The sequence below is a fragment of the Rhinoderma darwinii genome, chromosome 8 (genome assembly GCF_050947455.1).
Source record: "Rhinoderma darwinii isolate aRhiDar2 chromosome 8, aRhiDar2.hap1, whole genome shotgun sequence".
Lineage (NCBI taxonomy): Eukaryota > Metazoa > Chordata > Amphibia > Anura > Rhinodermatidae > Rhinoderma > Rhinoderma darwinii.
Window position 1 is genome coordinate 7386795 of NC_134694.1, and position 25256 is coordinate 7412050.

Genomic DNA, 25256 nt, shown 5'->3' on the forward strand with positions numbered 1-25256 from the left:
AGGAGGCTCTGGGTGACCAGGTGACCAAGACATTAGCCCCATGCGAGTTAATATGGCTGATAATGAGAACTGTGAAACAACTGCTTACTGTCCCAGAAAATTAAGGCAGGAGAACCAAGACTACCCATAGTTACTGCACATGAAAAGTCAGGAGAACAGGCCTTGCCGTTTAAGGGACACTGAGTGGGTTGTACAGGATGAGAAAAACATGTCTGACTTCTGCCAAAACCCCCCCCCCCCCTGAAGATAATGGAAAGTACTCAACGAACAGTCTCGCAAATCTAATGCCAGCTCCAAGGCATTCCATGGACTGCAGTTTACTTATTGGACTGGGGTGAAACTTTCCTATCTCCCCCTCCCCCCCTTGCACAAAATTCATATGGGATGACCCCTTTGTATAAACTGATCGCAACTGCTCAGGTTTAGAGATTGTGCTTTATTTTTATACAGCTCCCCTACAGGGACATCAAGGTATTACAGTTTGTCTACGGACAAACAGATCTTTGGAGAGCACTATTGCGTAGTCGGATGGTCTTTGACAACTTAATTGAGAGTCTACCTGTGAAAATTCGAATTTTGTGCGAAGTAATTCCAAAAGTAAGAAATATATAAAACTCCAATAGGTTTTTGAACATCTGAATTAAAAAGACATGTTGCCATGGAAACCCAAAATTATTTTTTTTCTTTATTATTCAATATAAGATCAAAATCTTTTGTTACAAAACGGTTTCTTGCCCCAGGACTGGAAGCGACACAGCAGGAAACAAAAAACACAATGGGGATTTCTACAATAAAGAGCACAATACTTTGTCTCGTAAATTATTTACATTTTAGCCTTGTTGTTTTGCATATACATTAGACCTTTGGGGGGGGGGGCGGCAGGAGGAACAGATGTATGGCGCAAATTACAGGGATATCATCATAACGACAGGAAAGTTTGGGATGGAGTTTTCTGAAAGTGAAATTTTTTGAAAATTTTTGAATTTTTTTAAATTTACTTTTCAGTTTTTTTTTTAATGAAGCAGTTTTAGAAAAATGCCAAAAGGGATGAAGCGTGCTTAGTCCCATTAAGATATGGCTGCCGTGGTAAACAAACTCCTTTAAAAGACAGATTTTGGCAACCACAGCGATCAACCGTCACGGTTTTTGTGATCATATAGTCCCGGACGGGTTATATCTACATAGAGTTGTACAGAGGGACTGACTTAATGCAGGAGTAATATTACAAGGACTGTGAACAAACTTTATTTATAAAAGACGAAACAACCAACCACCCAGCGCCGGCCACTTGACATTCAGTGTAATTAATATCACAAGTGGAAATTTTTGTAGAATCCTCAATCAAAATGGTAAACCATAAGCCGCACGCCAGTCCCGTCCCCCATGTTGATCATATACGCAGCACAACTTCAAAATTCTAATTCTGGTCAGCCAGTTAAGCGGGGGCGTGACCAGAGTAGGGCTGAACCAGTCCAGCTGTGAGGAGAGGGGTGTTGTCATTTGACTAGCTGGTTGGTAGGGGCAACTTTACCTTACAACCAGCTCCTCTGAGCTCTTTTGAAGACTAAAAACGTAATATTTGGGGGGGGGGGGTGTAGTTGGGAGGAGGAAATCGGCAATCTGAGAAGTTTTCACTATTCTATGAGTTAGTGAATGAGACGCCGCCAAGTGGCTGGACTATCACTAAATGAGTCCATGGAGATATCACATTGAATAACGCAAAAAAGAAGCAAAGAAAAATTCTACCGAATAAGAGACTGAGGCCTTCGACAGCTTTTTTTACTTGTTCTTTTAATCCGCTCTCTCATCCACTTTTGTTTTACCAACGACTTATATCGTTCTCGGTCGCACCGTCCCTGGCGCAGCTTTCAACAAAAAGTTCCACTATAAATAAAACAATCTCAAGGATACAAAAATATTTAGAGTGCCAACAGTGTACGCAGTGCTCTACAGGGTTAGAAAGCAAAGGCAAGTGAGTGTAAGTAGAGTGTGGGGGGGAGGGGGGTGTAGAGTACAGTCATTGGGGGGGCATGGTTTCCTGGAAGCGTCAAGGACAGTTCTGTAATCGGGGTACATAATTGGGCACACACTGGGCCGAGCAGCCCTGCCCAGGCCCACTACATACAGTGCTATTAGAGCCCTGCCTTACTTTTAAGGTACTGGGGGGCATCGTGAACAGGTAGGAGGAGTGTGTTGGCACAGTCTAATGCCTACACCCAGGGTCAGAAGATTAAGAGGTCCACACTTGGGAATACAAGTGAATGAAACTTGGCGCCGGGCCGTTATTACGTGGGCACAGTGGTAGTAACATGGCTGGACTGACTGTTGGGTCGAGCACAAGATGGTGCACAGGACCATACACCCATATGATGACCACCATTGTCAACTGGAAACCATTTTTGATTCAATGGTTCTGGTGCCCCATGTTGATACTTGGGGCAAGACCAAGTCACTCACGCCAGTTCACATTCTCTTAATGGCATTTGCAAAGGAAATTTTTGGGCAACTCAACTCCCCCTGGACAACCCCCTTTAAAGTCCACGCAGTGGCAAGTTCTTGAAGACCGTGGTACAGATTGTCCATCTGTAGGACTTTCAATGTGGTGGCTTCCCGAGTGAGGTCAGCCGCTTCCTGATTGGTCAGTGTGTCTGTGATGTCACCAGTGATGTAGGATCCTATATACAGATTGAACATTTGCCTTTAACATTCACCCAAGTCCAAAAAGAAGAAGAAAAAAAAAAAAAGTTTTTCGTCTTCAGGCCGTTACTTTGCAAAATAATTTTCTTTTTACAAGTCATTTACAAGTTCTTAATCCTCCTCAGGTTTGGGGCCGGCGCGGCCGCCTTGAACAAAGCCAGATGTGTGCGAACACCAGACGAAAACAAGCGAAACTTGAAGAGGAATATAATATATATATATTTATAGAGATATTTCTATATGCCAACAATGTGTCTCCGAGGAAATATTAACAGAAGGCACGGAGGATACGCAGCTTGTATTCACTAACAAACCTGCAAGGAGAACAGAAAAATTTAGGGTATATTCAGTCACACACCCCAAGCTTACATCCTATAATGTACTGCGCGGCATTCTGGAAGATGTAGCTGTGATCCCACCCATCAGATGGTGCCAGGTATCAACATGACATCTCCCACAATGCAAGACAGCAGAAAATTTAAACTGACCAAACAGGGGACAGGAAGATTTAACATTATGCAGCTTTCGATGTAACTGGAGCCAACAGCAGAATTCTGAATGCAGCTCTTGATGTGATGGAGTGTAAGACGTGATGCAACCTGAGGTCATTCTACCCGTGAACTAATTAATGCAGCTTCGGGTGTGAAGAGTTGTAGGGAATGATGCAAACGGAGATCATGCTGTCCTAGTGTCGAATTCTAAATGCAGCTTTGGATGTGTGTGGAGTAGAGAGCATTTATTTTATATAACTAAATAAAACTACTAATATTCATTTCAATGTATTCAGTTGAACAAGACTTGTTCCAAGAGCGTACACTTACTTTCTGGTCAGGTAGCATGGGGCTACTCTGAAGGGGGTTGTTCTGAAGAGGATTTAAATGTCCGTTAAGAAGACCCGAGGGCCGGTCGTGTTCACAGAAGATGGTGCCATTGACATAGTGGAACCGGTCTCCTGGTACCAATCTGTTTCTGCATGTGGCGCATGTGAAGCACTGGAGGAAAACGGAGAGAAAAAGAAATTACAGAAGCCCCTCATCTATAGCAATGCAGGTAGGCACGTCTCTTAAAGGGGAAGTACAACTTAATTTTTCTGAAAGAAGTCCAGTCCATGAGCTGGAAGCCGCATTAATGTGAAGAATCAGTAAGGATCCCTGCTTGCTGAACTACTTCTGCTTTGTAATATAGACACGGTAATTTAGGCGCCATACCTCTTTAAATAAAAAAATAATTATTTTTTTAAAAATTCTATAGGTGACGGCTGACATACATAAGGCTAGGCTTAAGTGGCGCTTAGCCGTGACCGTCTTACCTTAAGATGATATACGCTGCCTTGTGCCCGCATCACCATTTCACTGGCTGGGATGGACTGTCCGCACGCACTGCATGCCCCGCTGCTCCCAAATAACCTGCCATAGAGAAGCATCAGTGTCATTATATAAAGGACTCTATACACTTACACTAGAATGTTAACTGGACATGACAATCAAACCGTCGTCTACATCGATCATCGTATCCATCACGGTCCGGCAGCCATTTTACTTATCACGTAGAGGAGAAGGCAATCACGGGACGTCATTTAGAGGGTCATTTAAACAGACACTAATGTTACAAGGGCGGAAGCCATTACTGGACTCAGATTTCACTGGTCATGTTATTACTAATAGATTTACATATGACTATAATATAATATAGAGCGATGTAGCGTCAGTATGAGGGATCCGGACACACCTTACAGAATATACGCGCCCTACAGTAGACGCGCCTTGGATATCAAGTCCCGTATTACAGAAGACATTTTAGCGACCCAGATTAACCACGGAGGTGTCCAGATATATCTTACATAGGATACACTTTAGAGACCGAGATCCACCTCATATACCCAGATCGGCCGGAGAGGCATCCAGATACACCTTTCAATACCCAGATACACCTGAGGGGCATCCAGATACACCTCACATACCCAGATAGACCTGCGGGGCATCCAGATCCACCTCACATACCCAGATAGACCTGATGGGCATCCAGAACCACCTCACAATACCAAGATAGACCTGAGGGGCATCCAGATCCACCTCACATACCCAGATAGACCTGAGGGGCATCCAGATCCACCTCACATACCCAGATACACCTCACATTCCTAGATAGACCTGAGGGGCATCCAGATCCACCTCACATACCCAGATACACCTCACATTCCTAGATAGACCTGAGGGGCATCCAGATCCACCTCACATACCCAGATAGACCTGCGGGGCATCCAGATCCACCTCACAATACCCAGATACACCTCACATTCCTAGATAGACCTGAGGGGCATCCAGATCCACCTTCCATACCCAGAGAGACCTAAGGGGCATCCAGATCCACCTCACATACCCAGAGAGACCTGAGGGGCATCTAGATCCACCTCACATACCCAGAGAGACCTGAGGGGAATCCAGATCCACCTCACAATACCCAGATACACCTCACATTCCTAGATAGACCTGAGGGGCATCCAGATCCACCTCACATACCCAGAGAGACCTGAGGGGCATCCAGATCCACCTCACATACCCAGAGAGACCTGAGGGGCATCCAGCTACAACTTCGATACTGATAAACCTTGGGGGCGTCCAGACACTTACACATATCTATCTTTTGAGTATTAAAAGTACACAGTGGTGCCCATAAAAGGTTTTGTGTGCCCTACTCTCATTTCCCCCCAAAATTTATGCAAAAGTCAGTTTTGTTGTCCCGTCACGCGGCTTCCATGGCAGTGCGCAAACAGACGATCATCAGAATTTTATTACGCAAACTAACAGATCCGCTTCTTGTTTCCACGCGCCCTTCGTTTTAATACTTCATCTTGGATAGTAAACAGATGTTTTGGCTATAGGCAAAGTGATGGCTGCACTACAAGTCTCAGCATGCCCAGCAAAAAGATACTTGCATCCCAATACCAACTTTCAACGACTGCGACTTTAGTGGAACGTTTGCGTCAAAGTTGCAGTCAGGCGCACGTGACGACACAAGATGTGCAACATCTGGCCCTGTGGAGGCTGGCAGCTGAGACTTGTAGTACTACTGTACCAGATCCACTATATAGGGCAGTCGTAGACTATTTAGACGGGCAGTCGGCCTGCTTTTCTTGTTGACAGCCAGCGTGGAGTAGATGCGTCTCTTAGATTAGATGAGCGTATCGATTAATCCTGCCTGATTATAGCGTAATCTCACACTCCCGCTGCCCCGCAGCAGAACACACAAATTAATTGCAAAGACCTTCAGACTATAAAGAGTGCGTCCCAGGAGGCCCATAAATGTCCCGATCTATGAGGAAGAGGCAACATCAGATGGCTGCATACGGCATCATTATATATGAACAAGATCGTGACCGTCTCCTATCGAGGATGGATGGACTGACTGACGGGGATCACAGACACCCAGTAATTGAATCAACGGACGTAGAAAAACTTGACATTCTAAATATAGGTCAGGTCCCCTTTAAATTAGGGTTTAAATGATCAAAGCCAAATGAATGGGTGCAACAGCACCCCAACCCCAGTAATCGTGAGCCCTGGTGTCCATCTGGCTGAGCCCCGCTAAAATTTGGTATTGTATTTAGTAATATATCTACCATTTCGTAATAGAATATAATATTACGGTAGTATAATACAAAATAACCGGATATGATAATCCTAGTCTTGTTAAAAAGGCTATTCAGCGGCTTAGCTATATCTGGGAAAGCTGAGTGACGACCAACATGACCGCCAATAGAAGTCCCATGGTGCAGTCACCCAGCTTTCCCAGACCCCTGAATGACAAAATGATTAATTCCATATCTGCCAAGGCATGCATAGAGATGGGTGTTCAGGATTCTAAGAAAGCTGGGTGACAACTCCTCATTAGAGCTGTAACGGCACTCACTTTTCTGCCCAGTTTGGGGGCAGGATAGTAATGGCAGCCATATTGCTGGTCACCCAGCTTTCCCGGAAACAGAAATCACCCCCGCCAGCCAGGACGGAGTATAGCAAGCGGTAAAATTAAATTCTTCTGGTTCTTTAAGGGGGTGGGGGTCTTTATTAAATGCGCTTCTCCCTTTATTAAATGTTTTCCCTTCGTCTCCTTGAAGATCTCGTCGGAGTCGGCCGTGTAATTGATGTGCGTTTGCCTTTAATATCCTGTTCTCTGGCTCTTTGACACAGTCCTAGCGCAGCCGCCAAAGTGCCGTCCAATCTAATAAAAAGGCAGCGCGTAATGAATTTTCGATCTTAATTTAAACAGTAATTTAAGCGGCGAGAGTTGGGGGAAGGAGGGGCTGGACAGGAAAGCGAGGGGGGGAGGGGAGCATGAGACGGGGGCAGCGCTGGTCCAAGGAATGAAGTGAATTACCAGATCGCCAATGGGGTCCCCATGACGCCCTGAACTAGGATTGCTAAGCACCATATTGTCTTATAGGCATCTATTGTCTTGTTTAAATAAAGTTTATTGAAATGAGCACATCTTTATCTTCCCTAGCAACAATCGCCGAGAGGATGGAGGCTGTAAAGATATTACAAAGTTTAAACACATTATGGGCTCATTTCAATAAACTTTATTTAAAAAGGAAGTGGAGAATCCCTTGAAGGATATAGATATATATATAGGAGAGATTTGAGCGGTAGTGTCGGGACAGTGCGTTCATCAGGCGTCGTGACGATGAGGCCTGGTCCTCCTGAAGGGATTTCGCCCCCTTTGGCTGCTTCCCATCATGCCCTTTGCTGCACGACATTATGAACATGAGCCGAAAATGGGAACCGGTGCCGTCAGCCATGATGCCGTCGCCCATGCCACCTCATGTTAATAGTATCCATCAAGCAAGAGCTTCCACTTCTGGTACCCAGCGGGACACCCAGGGGGGTCGAGGGCATTAGAAGGATTTTTGTACTTCGGTTCGGGCTACGCGGAGTCGTTGGCCCTTTTTAGTTCGGAATACAAGAGGTTAAATTTTAATATGGCCTCTTCCAGTTATTCCGTAGGGGTTTACGATAACCCGGACCGATTGGTATAGGACTGGTACCAACTATACAGACTACGAAACAGAGGGTGTGGCCTTAAAGGGACGCGCCACTTTTGGGCGACAGGGCATAACAGGCAATAACGGCCTTTTATATGCATTTTGGTCAGGACTGCGCCATGTTGCGCTGCCCGCATCGCAGTAATGAAAGTGAACGTTGCCACGTTGCGACCCGCAGGACGCCAAGAAAACAGTCAGAAGAAAACCAAACCCGCTACATCTTATGACTGTTGTGTCGCAACGCGGCCACGGTCACTTTCATTAATGTGATGCAGGCAGCGGGACATGGAGCAGTCCTGGCCAAGATGCATACAAATGGCCTTCATTTTTATACCCACAAGTGGAGCATCCCTTTAAATCACACCCACTGTTCCGTAATCTGTATACCTGGTACCAGCCTTATGCCAATGTAAACTTAAACCCCTACAGATTACCCAGAAGAGGCCATATTGCAACTTAACCACTTGTATTCCTCTCAAAGGGTTTAGGAGTGACATTGAACAGTGTGCCGATATGGCGATAGCGGGCACAACCGCTTGCTAATTTAAGGCAGACCTCATATTGTCGCAATTCCGGTGGCGTGCGGCTTGGACCTTGTAGACTTTGGGGATCCTGTCAGTGACGGGGCGGGGGGGGGGGGTGAAATCACTGGCCCGGTCCTGTGTAGAAAGTGTTAATGCATTCGGCTGCGGGGGAGGGGTGGAGCTGATAATTTCGGAGGTTTGCGAGCCCTCCCGGTGAGGAACGGAATTGAACATAATAGAAAATAACAGGGGCCTAATTGATGCCATATGTTTCAATATTGCCAACAGGGAACTTCACCTGCCAAGTGGGAGCCGGGGGGGTGGGGGGCACAAGAATTAATATCCAAAGACCCTTTGTGTTGATGCGACTGAGCTGGGGGGAGTGCTGAATCAGGGGGTGTACAACAGGGTCTGCTCCAGCAGTACAAGCCGAGATCTGTGACTTGCAACGGTTGCGCAACAGCAAGCAAGCTGCAGAATATATGAAATTCATTTACTACCGCGCTCCCCCCGCTGCGAGGTGGAGCCGCAGACCCTGAACTCTGCTCCTCCGTGACTTAAAGTAAGATGTTTTCTTGGAAAAGCTGGGTGACTATAAATAGGCTTGTCCATCCAGCTTTTCCAGGTCACTGAATAGAAAATCTGCTCGGGTAATACAAGTACAGGATTCAATTTTGTTATTAGAGACTTTGGGAAAGTTGGATGAGAACCCATGTGGGAGCTGCGATGGCAGCCATATTGGTTGTCACTCAGCTTTCCCCGACTTCTGAATGGCAAATATGTTATATAGTTATGTAACAGTACAGGAGCAAGAGTTAAGTATTGCCGTATATTTGGGGGATGTCTGTCATTTCACTAGGAAAGCTGGATGACGACCGGCAGCATTGTTTATCACCCAGCTTTCCCAGAATCGGATATACCCAAGCAACGGCTGAGTAATCCTTTTAACCCCCGATCATCATCCCCTGAAGAAGATCACATACCGATTAATATTCCAAATCTACCCGTCATTTATTATATAACGGGGGATCTAATAACTTGGGGGGGGGGGGTCCTAATCTTCCCAGCTGTTCCCCTCATTAGCAAAGAGCCCTAAAAACCAGCTGCTCCAATGCCCAGATCGAGTCCCTGCAGCCGTCCGCTTGGGAGGAGTTGGCGCTCGGGTGGTGTATATAAAGGGCGAGGGGCATTATAGGAAGGGGGCATTCCTCCCTAACATTCTCACCCACACGAGACAGACCCTCTGCCCACTCCTTCCTCCCACAATGCCGCATTCCTCCACCATATTTGTCCCTGCAATACCAAAATTTCCCATAAATGTCATCAAGTCCGTTCTATTGAGCCATTTCTTAGTGGTTACCCAGCTTTCCGAGATTCCTGAATGGTAGATTATACTAGTTATTCAGTCATCATGGATACAGAATAGGCACCCTAATCATTCAGGAGCCTTGGAAAGCTGTGTGACATCCCATGTGGGAGCAGCAATATTGGTTGGTACCCTGCTTTCCATGACTACTGAGCAGCAAGTTATACAAAATTTGTGTAATTTCAAAAGGTACAATAATCATTCAGGAGTCATAGAAAGCTGTGTGACATCAAGGAGCAGTAATGGTGGCCATATTGGTCATCACCCAGCTTTTCAAGGCTCCAGAATGGAAAGTTAGCTAGTCATATAGTGATAGGAGTGGCAGATATTGTTTTCCAGGACTCTTGGAAAGCTGGGTGACCATCTTTATAGGTGCAGCAATGGCGGCCATATTGACTGTCACCCAGCTTAAAGGAGATCTCCCACTATAGAGATTGCCACCAATGCCATGCGATACCAGTAACATGGCGGCACTACCACACATCGCCCGCTGTGGAACTACAAGACCCTCTTCGGCACAGTAACTGACCCCCCACCACACGCGGATGGCGCACTCACCGGATGTAGTCGTTCCGGCACAGGATCATGCCGCTCTTTGTGTAACACGAGGTGCCAATTTCTCCCAGTTGAGCCTGGCAGCAGGAACACTTGAGACAGCGGGTGTGCCAATACCGGTCCATGGAGTATAAGAGGAAGCGGTCCGCAATCTTCCCCCCGCAGCCCGCACAGGCTTTGGGAGGGGAACCGTTGCTGCTGACCGCCGTGGTGGTGGCTTCGGACGTCCGGTTGTTGACCATTCCTGGTCCTGTAAGAGAAATAAGAGACGGGGGGTGAGGATCTATGTGCCTGGCGCTGGCGCGTGGCAGCTGCAGAGACCTAAGTGATTGAAAGAAGCACTTTGCTCAAGCACCAGAAAATAGCTTATTACACAGCCGTCCCCCGAGAGCGCAGCTAATCACCCCGCAATTCCTACTGCCTGGAGCCCGCACCCTTTCACTGCCAGCCGGCACCACGCAGTCCTGCCCGCTCACATTCAGTTCCTGTGTGTAAACGCCCCACCGATGCCCGCTGTCAACTCTAATGCGTGGGTAGAGACTCCCCGTGTTATTATAACCCTATAACGCACCCGGTTATAATGGACGTTAACCCCGTAGCTTCTGCAGCCCAACAAAGCTACTGTACCGCACAAGGTAATGTAATCCAGCACAGGGCCTGACACAGCATGACTACAGCCGGGGGCTGCAATGAATTACGCAGTATTAGAATATACTGCGTCTGCCAGGAGGTGTAACGTATCTAGCGATCTGTACTGTATTACCCAGAAAATAACTGGGTCGTCCAATTAAAGGGACGGTACACATTTTTTTATTATAAAATAGTGACTCCGACTTTAACGTATGACCTGTAATTTCCGAAGAGGAATTAACCCTTCAGCTGCCAGGAGTATTGCAAAGAATAATAGTTGGAATCCACATAAGTTGCATGATTAACCCTTTCAAAGGGTCGCACAATATCAGTCAGTGCTAGGACGTTTATATGTAATAGATGCTGAGACCCGGTTTACCCAGAATCCTGAATGGCAAATCTGGCCTAGCTATGTTGTGCGTCTGTATAAATAGGTATAACGGATGTTCAGGAGTCTGGGAAAGCTGGGTGACCGCATAGATCAGAAGCTATATTGGTTGTCATCCAGCTTTCCCAGGAACACAAAGAAACTAAGACGTTAAAAAAATATTTTTGTAGGTCACCATGAACAACTGGGTACATATTGACACCTAATGGGCTAGAGAAGGGGGCACACTAATATTTGGGGACTTATGAGCTCCCGTTTACAAAAAAAAACTGATAGGTTCTTATATGTAGTAGAGAGAAAAAGCGGCAATTTAAAGCTACAGCGCCTGCATTTCACCGCGTAGCCACAAGGTGTCGCCACTTATCACATTTATAAGAAGTATCAGAGATCAATTACATCTGGACTGTAGGTGTACGGGCTGTACGGTGCGATTAAAGGGGAATCCCGCCAAAACACAGGGGCGGGTGCCTTCTGAATGCCACCACACAGGTAAGGGAGTGCTGAACTAACAAAGCATTTTATTTGGGTAGAGTTGCCCTTTAAGTGCCAAGCACTCATTTGTTCCTCGGAATGCGGTCATACCTGGCACCAGCCTCCCGTGAGTTGGCGCGTCTCTTTATTTGAGGCTGCCGTGTAACGAGTCTTTCATTTCTTATGATTACGTTAGGTTATCAAATCCGGTGCTAATTACCCTGTAAATCCCAACTCCTCTGCCCCGGGGGACCTTACAGAAACCCCTAAAACGGGAGGATTAAGGTAGATTTACAACGGCAGGCAAGGCGCCAATTAACCAGGGGCAAACATATTACCCACCATTATAATCCCGGGCTCCCGCACCACCCGCTTGCCAACATGCCACGACCCCATACAACCACCAATCCCAAAAAACTTTAAAGGGCACTTCCCCTAAAATATTATAATTCCCCCATTTTTATGTTTTTGGAAAAAAAATTATATTCTGCTGTAAATCCGGATCTGGGAAAGCTGGGTAATAAGTTAGGCCGTCACGACTCCCACAGGGGTCGTCATCCAGCTTTCCTAGAATCCTGAATGATACATCTGCCTATGGATGTGGGGGCATGGGATGCATTAGGGCAGAACTAGGCAGGTTTGACAATCATAGCGGGGACTGACGGCACCCAGCTTTTCCACAACACTGAAGGACAAGTCTTCAAACAATATGGGAGCGAGGGATGTATCCCTATATAACAAGACTGCACGTTCAGGAGTCTGAGAAAGCGGATATCACTGCGGTAGCTGTGAACGCAGCCATATTGGCTGTCACCCAGCTTTTCCAGAAACACATAAGCAAGAAACGACAGACAAGCGCTGGTGCAACACCAGTAACATTAAGAAGAGACACTCTGCAAACTGAATTAGGAACTAAAGGCTGCTCCATCTGCTTTGTGTCATTCTGGGTAAGGAAGTTAAAAGGGTTTTTCCGACGGTACAATGAAAAGTTCTGCTATTTTCTAATATACTAGGTGTTTCAAATCCTCACCGGTTTCAATATACCTGCTTGCTTTCAATGAATGGAAACATTCTTGTTTACATTCAGTGGCTGTTACCAGGATATAGGCTAGAACAGCTGGATGGAGAACAAGGGCTGCTGGTGCTTCAGGGGTTAAACACGTTGGGATTCAGCACAATCCTCCCCATTATCTCCAGGGCTCGGGCCTGAAAAGAATCTAAAGAGACAAACAGTCGCAGCTGCTGGTGAAACCCAAGCAGGACGTGATGTCCCCCAACATGAGCTGCGGGCAGTAGAGTGCCAGCTCTGTGGTCTAGACGCCTTCAATGTCATATATCCAAACTACACTGTTCATCGTCAGACCCAATAAGATCTGATTTTATGGTTGCGACGGTCAGAGAATGCTGGGAGTTGTAGTTTGCCGCACAAGATGAACCTGGGAACCCGCAAAATCAAGCAATATTGCGCCGGGGATGGTCTAGAACAGATGTAGCAGAGCTCAGTTTGATATTTGGTGATCGCACGCTTGTGGTTTTACATGGGACTGCAAGTATAGCTACTCACTCATTGAAGAAATAGTTCAAAGACAAACTGAAGTCCGCTCCATCTGCGTTTTATTGTATAGTCTATACCTGTATACTGGTATTATTGTATATTACAGTCCAGTAAATAATATTATATCACATGATGATATATTGTAGAGTAGTCTTCTATTACGTTACAGTATATTATAGTACAATTAGTTTAGGGTCAGGTATCCTGCTGTACAGTCCATTATACTATATTACACTCGTCATATTACAATACAGTCCATTATACTATATTACACTCGTCATATTACAATACAGTCCATTATAGTATATTACACTCGTCATATTACAGTACAGTCCATTATACTATATTACACTCGTCATATTACAATACAGTCCATTATAGTATATTACACTCGTCATATTACAGTACAGTCCATTATACTATATTACACTCGTCATATTACAATACAGTCCATTATAGTATATTACACTCGTCATATTACAGTACAGTCCATTATACTATATTACACTCGTCATATTACAATACAGTCCATTATAGTATATTACACTCGTCATATTACAGTACAGTCCATTATACTATATTACACTCGTCATATTACAATACAGTCCATTATAGTATATTACACTCGTCATATTACAGTACAGTCCATTATACTATATTACACTCGTCATATTACAATACAGTCCATTATAGTATATTACACTCCAGTCATATTACAGTACAGTCCATTATATTATATTACACTCCAGTCATATTACAGTACAGTCCATTATATTATATTACACTCCAGTCATATTATATTACACTCCAGTCATATTACAGTACAGTCCATTATATTATATTACACTCCAGTCATATTACAATACAGTCCATTATATTATATTACACTCCAGTCATATTACAGTACAGTCCATTATAGTATATTACACTCCAGTCATATTACAATACAGTCCATTATACTATATTACACTCCAGTCATATTACAATACAGTCCATTATACTATATTACACTCCAGTCATATTACAATACAGTCCATTATATTATATTACACTCGTCATATTACAGTACAGTCCATTATACTATATTACACTCCAGTCATATTACAGTACAGTCCATTATACTATATTACACTCCAGTCATATTACAATACAGTCCATTATACTATATTACACTCCAGTTATATTACAATAGTCCATTATACTATATTACACTCCAGTCCTATTACAATACAGTCCATTATACTATATTACACTCCAGTCATATTACAATACAGTCCATTATATTATATTACACTCCAGTCATATTACAGTACAGTCCATTATACTATATTACACTCCAGTCATATTACAATACAGTCCATTATACTATATTACACTCCAGTCATATTACAGTACAGTCCATTATACTATATTACACTCCAGTCATATTACAATACAGTCCATTATACTATATTACACTCCAGTCATATTACAGTACAGTCCATTATACTATATTACACTCCAGTCATATTACAGTACAGTTCATTATACTATATTACACTCCAGTCATATTACAGTACAGTCCATTATACTATATTACACTCCAGTCATATTACAGTACAGTTCATTATACTATATTACACTCCAGTCATATTACAGTACAGTCTATTATACTATATTATACTCCAGTCATATTACAGTACAGTCCATTATACTATATTACACTCCAGTCATATTACAATACAGTCCATTATACTATATTACACTCCAGTCATATTACAGTACAGTCCATTATAGTATATTACACTCCAGTCATATTACAATACAGTCCATTATACTATATTACACTCCAGTCATATTACAATAATACTATATTACACTCCAGTTATATTACAATAGTCCATTATACTATATTACACTCCAGTCCTATTACAATACAGTCCATTATACTATATTACACTCCAGTCATATTACAATACAGTCCATTATATTATATTACACTCGTCATATTAAAGTACAGTCCATTATACTATATTACACTCCAGTCATATTACAGTACAGTTCATTATACTATATTACACTCCAGTCATATTACAGTACAGTCCATTATACTATATTACACTCCAGTCATATTACAGTACAGTCCATTATACTATATTACACTCCAGTCATATTACAATACAGTCCATTATACTATATTACACTCCAGTCATATTACAATACAGTCCATTATATTATATTACACTCGTCATATTAAAGTACAGTCCATTATACTATATTACACTCCAGTCATATTACAGTACAGTTCATTATACTATATTACACTCGTCATATTACAATACAGTCCATTATACTATATTACACTCCAGTCATATTACAGTACAGTCCATTATACTATATTACACTCCAGTCATATTACAATACAGTCCATTATACTATATTACACTCCAGTCATATTACAGTACAGTCCATTATACTATATTACACTCCAGTCATATTACAATATAGCTGCTCATTACAGTACAGTCCATTATACAATGTCACAGTATAAATAGATATCCTATTATTGCATGACAGGAGTCCGTGTTATATTACAGTACAGTCACAGTATTATCTATTTTCCATACATGACAGTATAGCAGTCACAGTAAAGTCTATATTATAGTATTACAGTTCAGTCATTGTATAGTAAAGTATATTGTATCACTGTAGTCATTATTATATTGCAGTATATTATAGCACAGACTATTACACTATACACATAGTACAGTATACTCTTATATTGTATTACAGTACAGTCACTTTATATTACAGTAGATTATAGCATTGACTTCTATTACAGTATAGATTATATTACAGTATAGACTACTACATTATATTACAGTATATTATGGACTGCTACAGTCCAGATCACAGTATAGACTATTACATTCCTGTATAGACGGAGTACAGTATAGACTACTAGTCCAGATTATTATAGTATAGATTGCAGGATGTTACTGAGTGGCTCATTACAGTATAGATGATAATATTCTGCAGTGTAATATAATATAATACAGTAACTCTGGTCTATTACATGGATACAGGTGCGAGTGCACGGACAGAAAGTAAATGAACCCTCTGAAGTTTAACCAAGCCCCATGCCCAGCTGTACCTCTCACACATGATGACACTACAACCCACACTGACATGTGCCAGGGTACGGCTGTGCCATGTGCAATGCTGAACAACACTGTAGTCTGCAGTCAGTGCCAGGCAGAGAGTACACAAGCTCCAGTGCCACCTACCTGATCACTGCTCAGTATAGATCCACTAGATCCCGGGCTCACAGATCTCTGTCCAGTCACAAACAGATCCCAGGAGCAGCACAAGAGTCCGTCCAGCCGATCATCCACTGCCTGCAGCTGCCCGCAGCCCCGGCTTATATAACCACGCCCGTGACGTCACGCCGGGGCCTCCCACTAGCGCCAATCAACCACCAGAGGGCGTTCCAGCTGTCAGAAAGATAAATGTCCATTTAAATCGTGGAAGGTCTCACTGCTGCCCCCCTGAGGCCTTGTCGTGGAATGTCTGCAGTTTATGCTAAAATAATCTCATAGGAAATAGAACTCCCATCCTCTAGACAGCAATTTGACAGCATGCTGGGAGTTGTAGTTTCACACGTAAATAATGATTTCTCATTAAATATCCCTAATTAGAAGATATTGGCGCTTCAATTAACACAGGCAAAGACCATCACCGCTGTCAGTATTTCTGCGTCATTCGCATTGTATTCATATTCAGTTATGTCTTTAGGGTATTGCTAGGAAATGGGGAAATGTAATTTCATGGAGAAAAATGGCGCCATTAATAATATTTTCAGTCATTTAGTCGAGGAGTAAATCTCTGCGAGCCGGATGGGATTGTATTTATGGATTTATTGCTACAGATTAATCGTATCATAGATCTGAAGAGCGCATTATGGGGTGACAGATCCATGATGAATAATTGGGGGTCATTAGGAATCCATTACAGCCATTCTATGGAGTCCCGACATTTAAAGGGGACACCACAATCATGATTATATCGCAATGTCATCCATCCGAGACGCTAGTCGGGAGGGACCGTGATGGGGGCCCCTCAATCGCTCATTTGGATCTTATCTCGGACCTCCATGACACTGCCGCCATACTGTCCCATTCATTTCTAGGTGGGGGGCTCCTTTAAATTAGGGATGAAGTCATAAATAAAGCGCGGGGGGGGGTCACTTTAAATGGCACAAAATGTGACAATAAAAGGAGGCGGTCGGGATTCTTTCATGCTCCACGTTGCCCCCATCATGCGACATTCATACAATGATCATTATTATCACAAGGCCGCCGTCCCTATTGTGTTCACCGGAGACGTAACCATAAATCTGGCGCGGCGACAGTTCCATTGTGCAGATACTACGTTCCCTTCACACAATGTAAAAGACAATATTGACTTAAATACAATACAATGCAAAACGCAATCAGCGGCGCCCGCAACGGCGGTCATCACGGGTCGGTACAGTCTCAAAACTTTGTATCCAGATCGTTCCGTATCACGACGCTTCTAGAGAAACATAGATCTACGTGACTGACAAGTTCCCGGGAAAGCTGGGTGACAACCAATACACGATACAGCGACGGGGGTACCGTAAATCTGTCTATGTAGCGATACATCCCATCCCCCACTACACTAGTTCATTCCAGATTCTAGGAAAGCTGTGTGACAACCCGCCAGATACGACTTCCACAACACCAATATCCATTAATCCGCCATTTGATAGTCCGGCGCTTGTTTCTGACGCGCGATCAGGAGCGGACGCCTCATACAGAGACAGATGCCGACGATATTTCAGATTTTTTTTATGACCATCTGATCATCCGGAACATCTGATAATCCGGAATTTCCCAGTTTTTATGAGTGCAAGGCCCACGTTAACCCCTTCAGCCCCACGCTTCAGCCTCCGCAGCACACACACAACACATTCCTTTCCCTGCACAGATATAAGCCCATGGCAGGACGAGCTGAGACTTGCTGCCCGAACTGGTTTAAATATATATATATCATACACGTCAACTCAGACCTGACCCCAGCGAGAAGTCACGTGTCGCCCTCTTCTGCCAAGTCCATATCCATTCTGTACCGCCGTTTCTAAGTTAGATCTGCTCCTGGGAAAGCTGGGTGGCAAACGTGGGCGCCATTACAGCTCCAATAAGGGTGGCATCGCACGATATATTGATGGGAATGGATGAAGAAGAATCCCACTCCAATGGGCTTCCTATGACATGACGAGGGGAAGGAAGTTTGTGAACCCCAATGGTACAGGTTGGCGATCTAGAAATAATGGGACACATTTTTGGGGATCTTCCAGGCCACGGAACCTGCGTCTTGCTGGGCAGTTACCCCGGGATCTATTCTGGCCTGTAATTGATAGAGGAAGGGGCTTTCTTAGGCAGTGCACATCTCCCCTCCGCCTCCCGCTCTTTCATTCTCTTCATATTTTAATTGAGTCTTGAGGAAGATGAATGGATTTTGGTGCAGATCAGACAAAGGGTAGAGAGAGACCCCGGCAGCCAAGCGGCTGTAAGACTTTGATGCTCTTAATAGATAATATTCAAGCGCATTGGATGTTTTTGGTCAGTTCTAGAGAAGCTCCGCACATTGTCAACGATCTCCACTGGGTCTTTGTTTTACATAACAAATGACTTGAAGATGACTTCAAAACCTTCTCGGGAATTGGTGGACAATGAGGCTTTTCAGGCCACATTCGAGACCTGTGGACTTAGTGCCCCCCCCCACCCTCCCCCGACATGGCACGTTGTCATACGGATGAGATGTCCACTTGCAGTACATGATCCCAATTTGTTTTATTTTTAGTATTTTTATTTTTTTAATATAATAATAATTGAAAGCATAATATTTTTGGGGGGATTTCAAAAAATTGTTGTCAATCATTTTTTGCGTCATTTAAAGGGTTTAATTTGAAACATTTTATTTTACCTCTATATTTATTTTTACAAATAAAAATGTAAAAAAAAAAAAAAATTGGTCAAAATTGAAAATATTTGGGAAAAAAAAAGCAAATGGTTGTTAATTAAAAAATATTGAAAAAAAATTGTAGGCGAAATGTAATTAAATAAAAAAAGACATAAAAAAAATGTACTTGCCCCCCCCAGGGAAAAACACTAAATTTGGCATCACGTTAAAAAAAAAAATATTTACAGAACGAAAACCCCCCACACTTGTGACTGTAGATTAATTATTTGCGCACGGACTTCCCCATAAAACAGCCGCGGTAATCCGACTTCACCGCATTGATTGTTTATTAAATTACTTATTGATCGTTAGGCTGCGGTAATGAGCCGACACGCTTCTTAATGGGTGCAATAAATAGGTAAATTAATCCGTAGTAGTGAGAGAAGGCGAAACACCGGACAGGATCGGAAATAACATTTAAAAAAAAAATATGTTTTTTTTTTTTTTTTATATTAAATAAAATAATAAATTACTTTTTAAAAAAAATTCCCCAGATAGGTCCTGTTCACACAGAGTTTTTTTTGTAGGCTGAAAAAAAAAATAGAATTTTGTACTGCCGGCGTTGTTTTAATGCTTTTTCACTGCATTTTTTTGCCCGCAGCCATTGAAGCTGATGCAAGGACCGCCGGCAAAAAACGCTCGGAAATGAGAACCGCAGGTTTTTCAATGGGAGGTCAGAGGCGGAAACCGTGGCAAGAAAGGAAATGAAGCTTTTTTTTCCTGCGAGCGGCCAAAAGCCACCTGGGAAAAAAAACGGCAAAATTGATGAGGGGCGATTTCGAATGTTTCAGAGGACTCGATTCTAACACGGTTTCCGCGTAAAAAAAAAACCCTCTGTGTTAACTGACCCTTAATAGAAGTCCACGAGTCGTTGTCTTTCGTCAAGTTTATTGGTTGATCTAAAAAAAAAAATAAAAAAAAAATTCAGCTGTTTTTGGGAAAGCTTGGTGACAACCAACATGGCCGCCATTTATCATAATAATAATTAAAAAAAAAAAACTCCTTGTCTTGGGCTGACTGTATTCTGACCCCAATTGTAAAAATGGCCGCCACCCCACCCCCCCAGTCCGAATTCTAATGTCCACTCTGATGACTATCACTTCTGACTCATCTCAAGCCAAACGCGTCGTCTCCACCGCCTTCTAGATGGGTGATAAAGGGTGTGGAGCCGCGGGTGAGGCCTGCTCATTAACATACTATAGGGGCCCTGAGCGGCCCCAGGTAAGCAGCAGGACAGGAGACGTTTACCTGCCCCTCGGATGTTGCTTTCACTACCTGCTGGACAATCCCAGAGACTGTTTGATCTCTGTGTGCCCTCTATGCACCCAAAACACCAGTGCATTGTCCCCCCGGCCTCCGTATTCACCCCGACGTCTGCCATGTAAATGTCTGTGAGAACATAGACGCTGCTGTGAAACTACAACTCCCAGTATGTTACCATATTTTGTCCACAAATGTTTGTATAAATAAAGTTTATTGAATAGAGCGCTCCATGTAAATAAGACTGGGGCCACGGTCATAGAGCTCTACCCGTCAAGGCCGAAATACCAGATGTAATCCATTACAAAGCGTGAGCGCGCACGGTTCTCTTCTCAATAAACTTTATTTATACAGCCACAGGGAAGATGGGAAAGGATGACTGCGCGCAAATTGTTATAATACCACAGGGCCCTCATAACGGATACAACTACAGTTGCCTTAGAACAGTGGCAACTATGGTACGCCATAACTGTACCAGGCACAGTGCCCCAAAACAGCGACCGCGCCCCAAAACAGCGACCGCGCCCCAAAACAGCGACCGCGACCCAGAACAGCGACCGCGACCCAGAACAGCGACCGCGCCCCAGAACAGCGACCGCGCCCCAGAACAGCGACCGCGCCCCAGAACAGCGACAGCGCCCCATAACAGCGACAGCGCCCCATAACAGCGACCGCGCCCCATAACAGCGACCGCGCCCCATAACAGCGACCGCGCCCCATAACAGCGACCGCGCCCCATAACAGCGACCGCGCCCCATAACAGCGACCGCGCCCCATAACAGCGACCGCGCCCCATAACAGCGACAGTGCCCCATAACAGCGACCGCGCCCCATAACAGCGACAGTGCCCCATAACAGCGACAGTGCCCCATAACAGTACCCCATAAAAGCATCACCAACAGTGCTCCCATAACAGTACTAACCACATTGCCTCCATAATATTGCCAGCTACAGTGCTCCATAAAAGTGCAGGCCATAATCTCCCCCATATCAGTATCATCCAGATTGCCTCCATAACAGTCAAGCCAGTGTTCTCAAAACAAAACCAGCCAAAATGCCAGCTACAGTGCCACACAACAGAGCCAGCCACAGTGCCCTTATCAGGGTATGTTCACACGCTTAGCAAAAAACTACTGACAATACGGAGCTGTTTTCAAGGGAAAAACGGCCCGTCCAAACATGGCAATCAATGGGCAGAAGTTTGGAGGCGTTCTGCTTCAGATTTTTCGGCCGTTAACAGCACGAAAAATGGCCGGAAATAAGCCGTGTGAACATACCCTAACTGTGTCAGTCAACGTGGCCCAATTACACAACCAGTATCAGTGCAAGCTACAGGGCCACATAATAGAACCAGCCAAAGCACCCCCATAACATAATCCCCTACAGTGTTCCTGTAACAGTATTAGCCATTGTGCCCTCATAACTGTGCCGGTCAAAGTGGCCCAATTACACAGCCAGTATCAGTGTCAGCTATAGTGCCACATGATAGAGCCAGCCAGAGTGCCACGTAATAGTGCCAGTCCCAGTGCCACGTAATCGAGCCAGCCACAGGGCCACGTAATAGAGCACGCCACAGGGCCACGTAATAGAGCCAGCCACAGGGCCACATAATAGAGCCCGCCACAGGGCCACGTAATAGAGCCAGCCACAGTACCACATAATAGTGCCAGCCACAGTGCCACATAATAGAGCAAGCCAGTGCCACATAAGAGCCAGCCACAGTACCACATAATAGAGCCAGCCACAGTGCCACCTCATAGAGCCAGCCACAGTGCCACCTAATAGAGCCAGCCACAGTGCCACCTAATAGAGCCAGCCACAGGGCCACGTAATAGAGCCAGCCACAGGGCCACATAATAGAGCCAGCCACAGGGCCACGTAATAGAGCCAGCCACAGTGCCACGTAATAGAGCCAGCCACAGTGCCACGTAATAGAGCCAGCCACAGTGCCACGTAATAGAGCCAGCCACAGTGCCACGTAATAGAGCCAGCCACAGTGCCACGTAATAGAGCCAGCCACAGGGCCACGTAATAGAGCCAGTCACAGTGCCACGTAATAGAGCCAGCCACAGTGCCACATAATAGAGCCAGCCACAGTGCCACCTAATAGAGCCAGCCACAGTGCCACCTAATAGAGCCAGCCACAGTGCCACATAATAGAGCCAGCCACAGTGCCACATAATAGAGCCAGCCACAGTACCACATAATAGAGCCAGCCACAGTACCACATAATAGAGCCAGCCACAGTGCCACATAATAGAGCCAGTCACAGTGACCTCTGCAGGGGAATATGGAGGCGACTCCTGATGTGTCCTATATAACGTTTTGTGTGTATGAACATATAATAATCCCCAGCATATGTAATACATCCTATAATGTCTATTTTACCTTCTCCAATATATATCTGTGTCTGGGAAAGCTGGGTGACAAGCAACATAACCACCAATGTGTGTATATCATGTCCATGCCAAGGTAGACGCTTATATATAGATCAGGTGTAGAAAACTGTATATGGGAGGCCCTCTAGTGGTTAATAAGGGACATACACGTAAAAATAGTGGACGGCAAACACTAGAGGCTCATGCACACGACTGTCGTTTTCTTCAGTGTCCTACCCCGTTGTTGTTTCTTTTTTGTAGATAACATATAGAACCATTCACTTCTATGGGGCCATGCACACACCCGTTTTCTTTGTGGATCCGTTTCACATATTATAGAACAGGCCCTATACTTGTCCCTATTTGCGGTCCGTCTCACCCATTCTAATGTATTATAGATATTAGATAGATAGATAGATAGATAGATAGATAGATAGATAGATATGAGATAGATATGAGATAGATATGAGATAGATATGAGATAGATATGAGATAGATATGAGATAGATATGAGATAGATAGATAGATAGATATGAGATAGATATGAGATAGATATGAGATAGATAGATAGATAGATATGAGATAGATAGATAGATAGATAGATAGATAGATAGATAGATAGATAGATAGATAGATAGATAGATAGATAGATAGAGAGGTAGATAGATAGATAGATAGATAGATAGATAGATAGATAGATAGATAGATAGATATGAGATAGATAGATAGATAGATAGATAGATAGATATGCGATAGATAGATAGATAGATAGATAGATAGATAGATAGATAGATAGATAGATAGATAGATAGATATGAGATAGATAGATATGAGATAGATATGAGATAGATAGATATGAGATAGATAGATATGAGATAGATAGATAGATAGATAGATAGATAGATAGATAGATAGATAGATAGATAGATAGATAGATAGATAGATAGATAGATAGATAGATAGATAGATAGATAGATAGATAATTGGATGCTGGATTAGAGGAACTTCACCATATACATCTTTTGACTGTGCCATGAATTGTAAGAAACGCCGACTAGTGTGCCCAGTGCCCCCGAACTAGCACTTCTACGGGCACCGTCACACTAGGACTGTTTGTAGCTGATCACTATTGTTTACCCTGAGATCTGCCCATGATGGCGCTCGACCCTCCTTTCTGCTCCAACACAAACAGTCGGGGGATTTTTAAAGGATCCAACCGTCGTCCTGACACATAAATATGAAGTTCGGGGTCTATAATCGCGATGATCTTCTCACTATTGTGCAGCCATGTGACTTCTCGCCGGATGTTTTCTGACACCAGTGCCAAAACCATTAGCGCCAGGACAGTTTATAGCGCTCATCTATCTCTCCAGCAGCCGCCCGATACCCCTGTGACAGCCCCTTTATATCCCATCATGGAGGGAAAGTGCTGAATTGTGAGGAGGGGGGTAAATAAAGAGCCTTTGTGTGTATTGTATCAGTTTGCCCTTATCAGGTTAGTGACCGTGCCCCCATAACAGTGACAGCCACAGCGCCCCCATAACAGTGACCGCCACAGCGCCCACATAACAGTGACAGCCACCGTGCCCCCATAACAGTGACCGCCACCGTGCCCCCATAACAGTGACAGCCACAGTGCCCCCATAATAGTGACAGCTCCTTCTCTTGCATTTCACACTGTCCCAGATGCCTTTTTAACCCCTTCACGACATCCGACGTATATATACGGCACTGTCGGGCAGGGCTGCCCGCAAAGCACAGTACTATTATGTCAAGGTGATGGTTCGGGCTCAGGAGCTGAGCCCGCACCATCACCGCCGGGTGCCAGCTGTATGTTACAGCTAGCACCCTGATGTAACGGCTAGGACCGGAGCTAGCCTCCGATCTGGTCGATTAACCCCTCGGATGCTGCTCAATAGAGATCGCAGCATGTGAGGGGTTTTTAGCCACCGCCACCCCAGCAACGTGATCGCTGGGTTGCCGGTGGCTGCAATGGCAACCGGAGGCCTAATACTGGCCTCTCGGTCAGCCAGCAACGGGAGCCTCCTATGCCCCGCTTGGAGGCGGGGCCTAAAAAGCTTCCAGTACCATCGGCAAGATGGTGCCGGCTCAGCTTCCGGTTCAGTGGGTGCCCGATTCCATGCGATGGCAAGGCTGCCCACTGCTAATATGGCAACAGGAGGCCTAACAATGGCCTCCTGTCTGCCCTCACGAAAGCCGATTAGGCCCCGACTGGAGCCGGAGACTGATCAGCTTGCTGTCAGTCAACAACTGACAGTTCTAATGCATTGAAGTACATAGGTAGTGCAATGTATTAGAACATCAATCAAACAGTTGGACCTTCAAGTTCCCTAGTGGGACTAAAGAAAA

General features: G+C 44.4%; 1 protein-coding gene across 1 annotated transcript; it reads right to left on the reverse strand.

Moving 5' to 3' along the window:
- Nucleotides 1–511: 511 nt before the first annotated feature.
- On the reverse strand, nt 512–16685 carry LOC142659092 (LIM domain transcription factor LMO4-A). Its single transcript, XM_075834842.1, has 5 exons — nt 16491–16685; nt 10184–10430; nt 4007–4103; nt 3519–3689; nt 512–3011 (listed from the first exon to the last, which is right to left on the reverse strand). Exons 2-5 carry the CDS (start codon nt 10420–10422, stop codon nt 3003–3005), a joined length of 516 nt encoding a protein of 171 aa, XP_075690957.1. The 5' UTR covers nt 10423–10430; nt 16491–16685; the 3' UTR covers nt 512–3002.
- Nucleotides 16686–25256: the final 8571 nt, after the last annotated feature.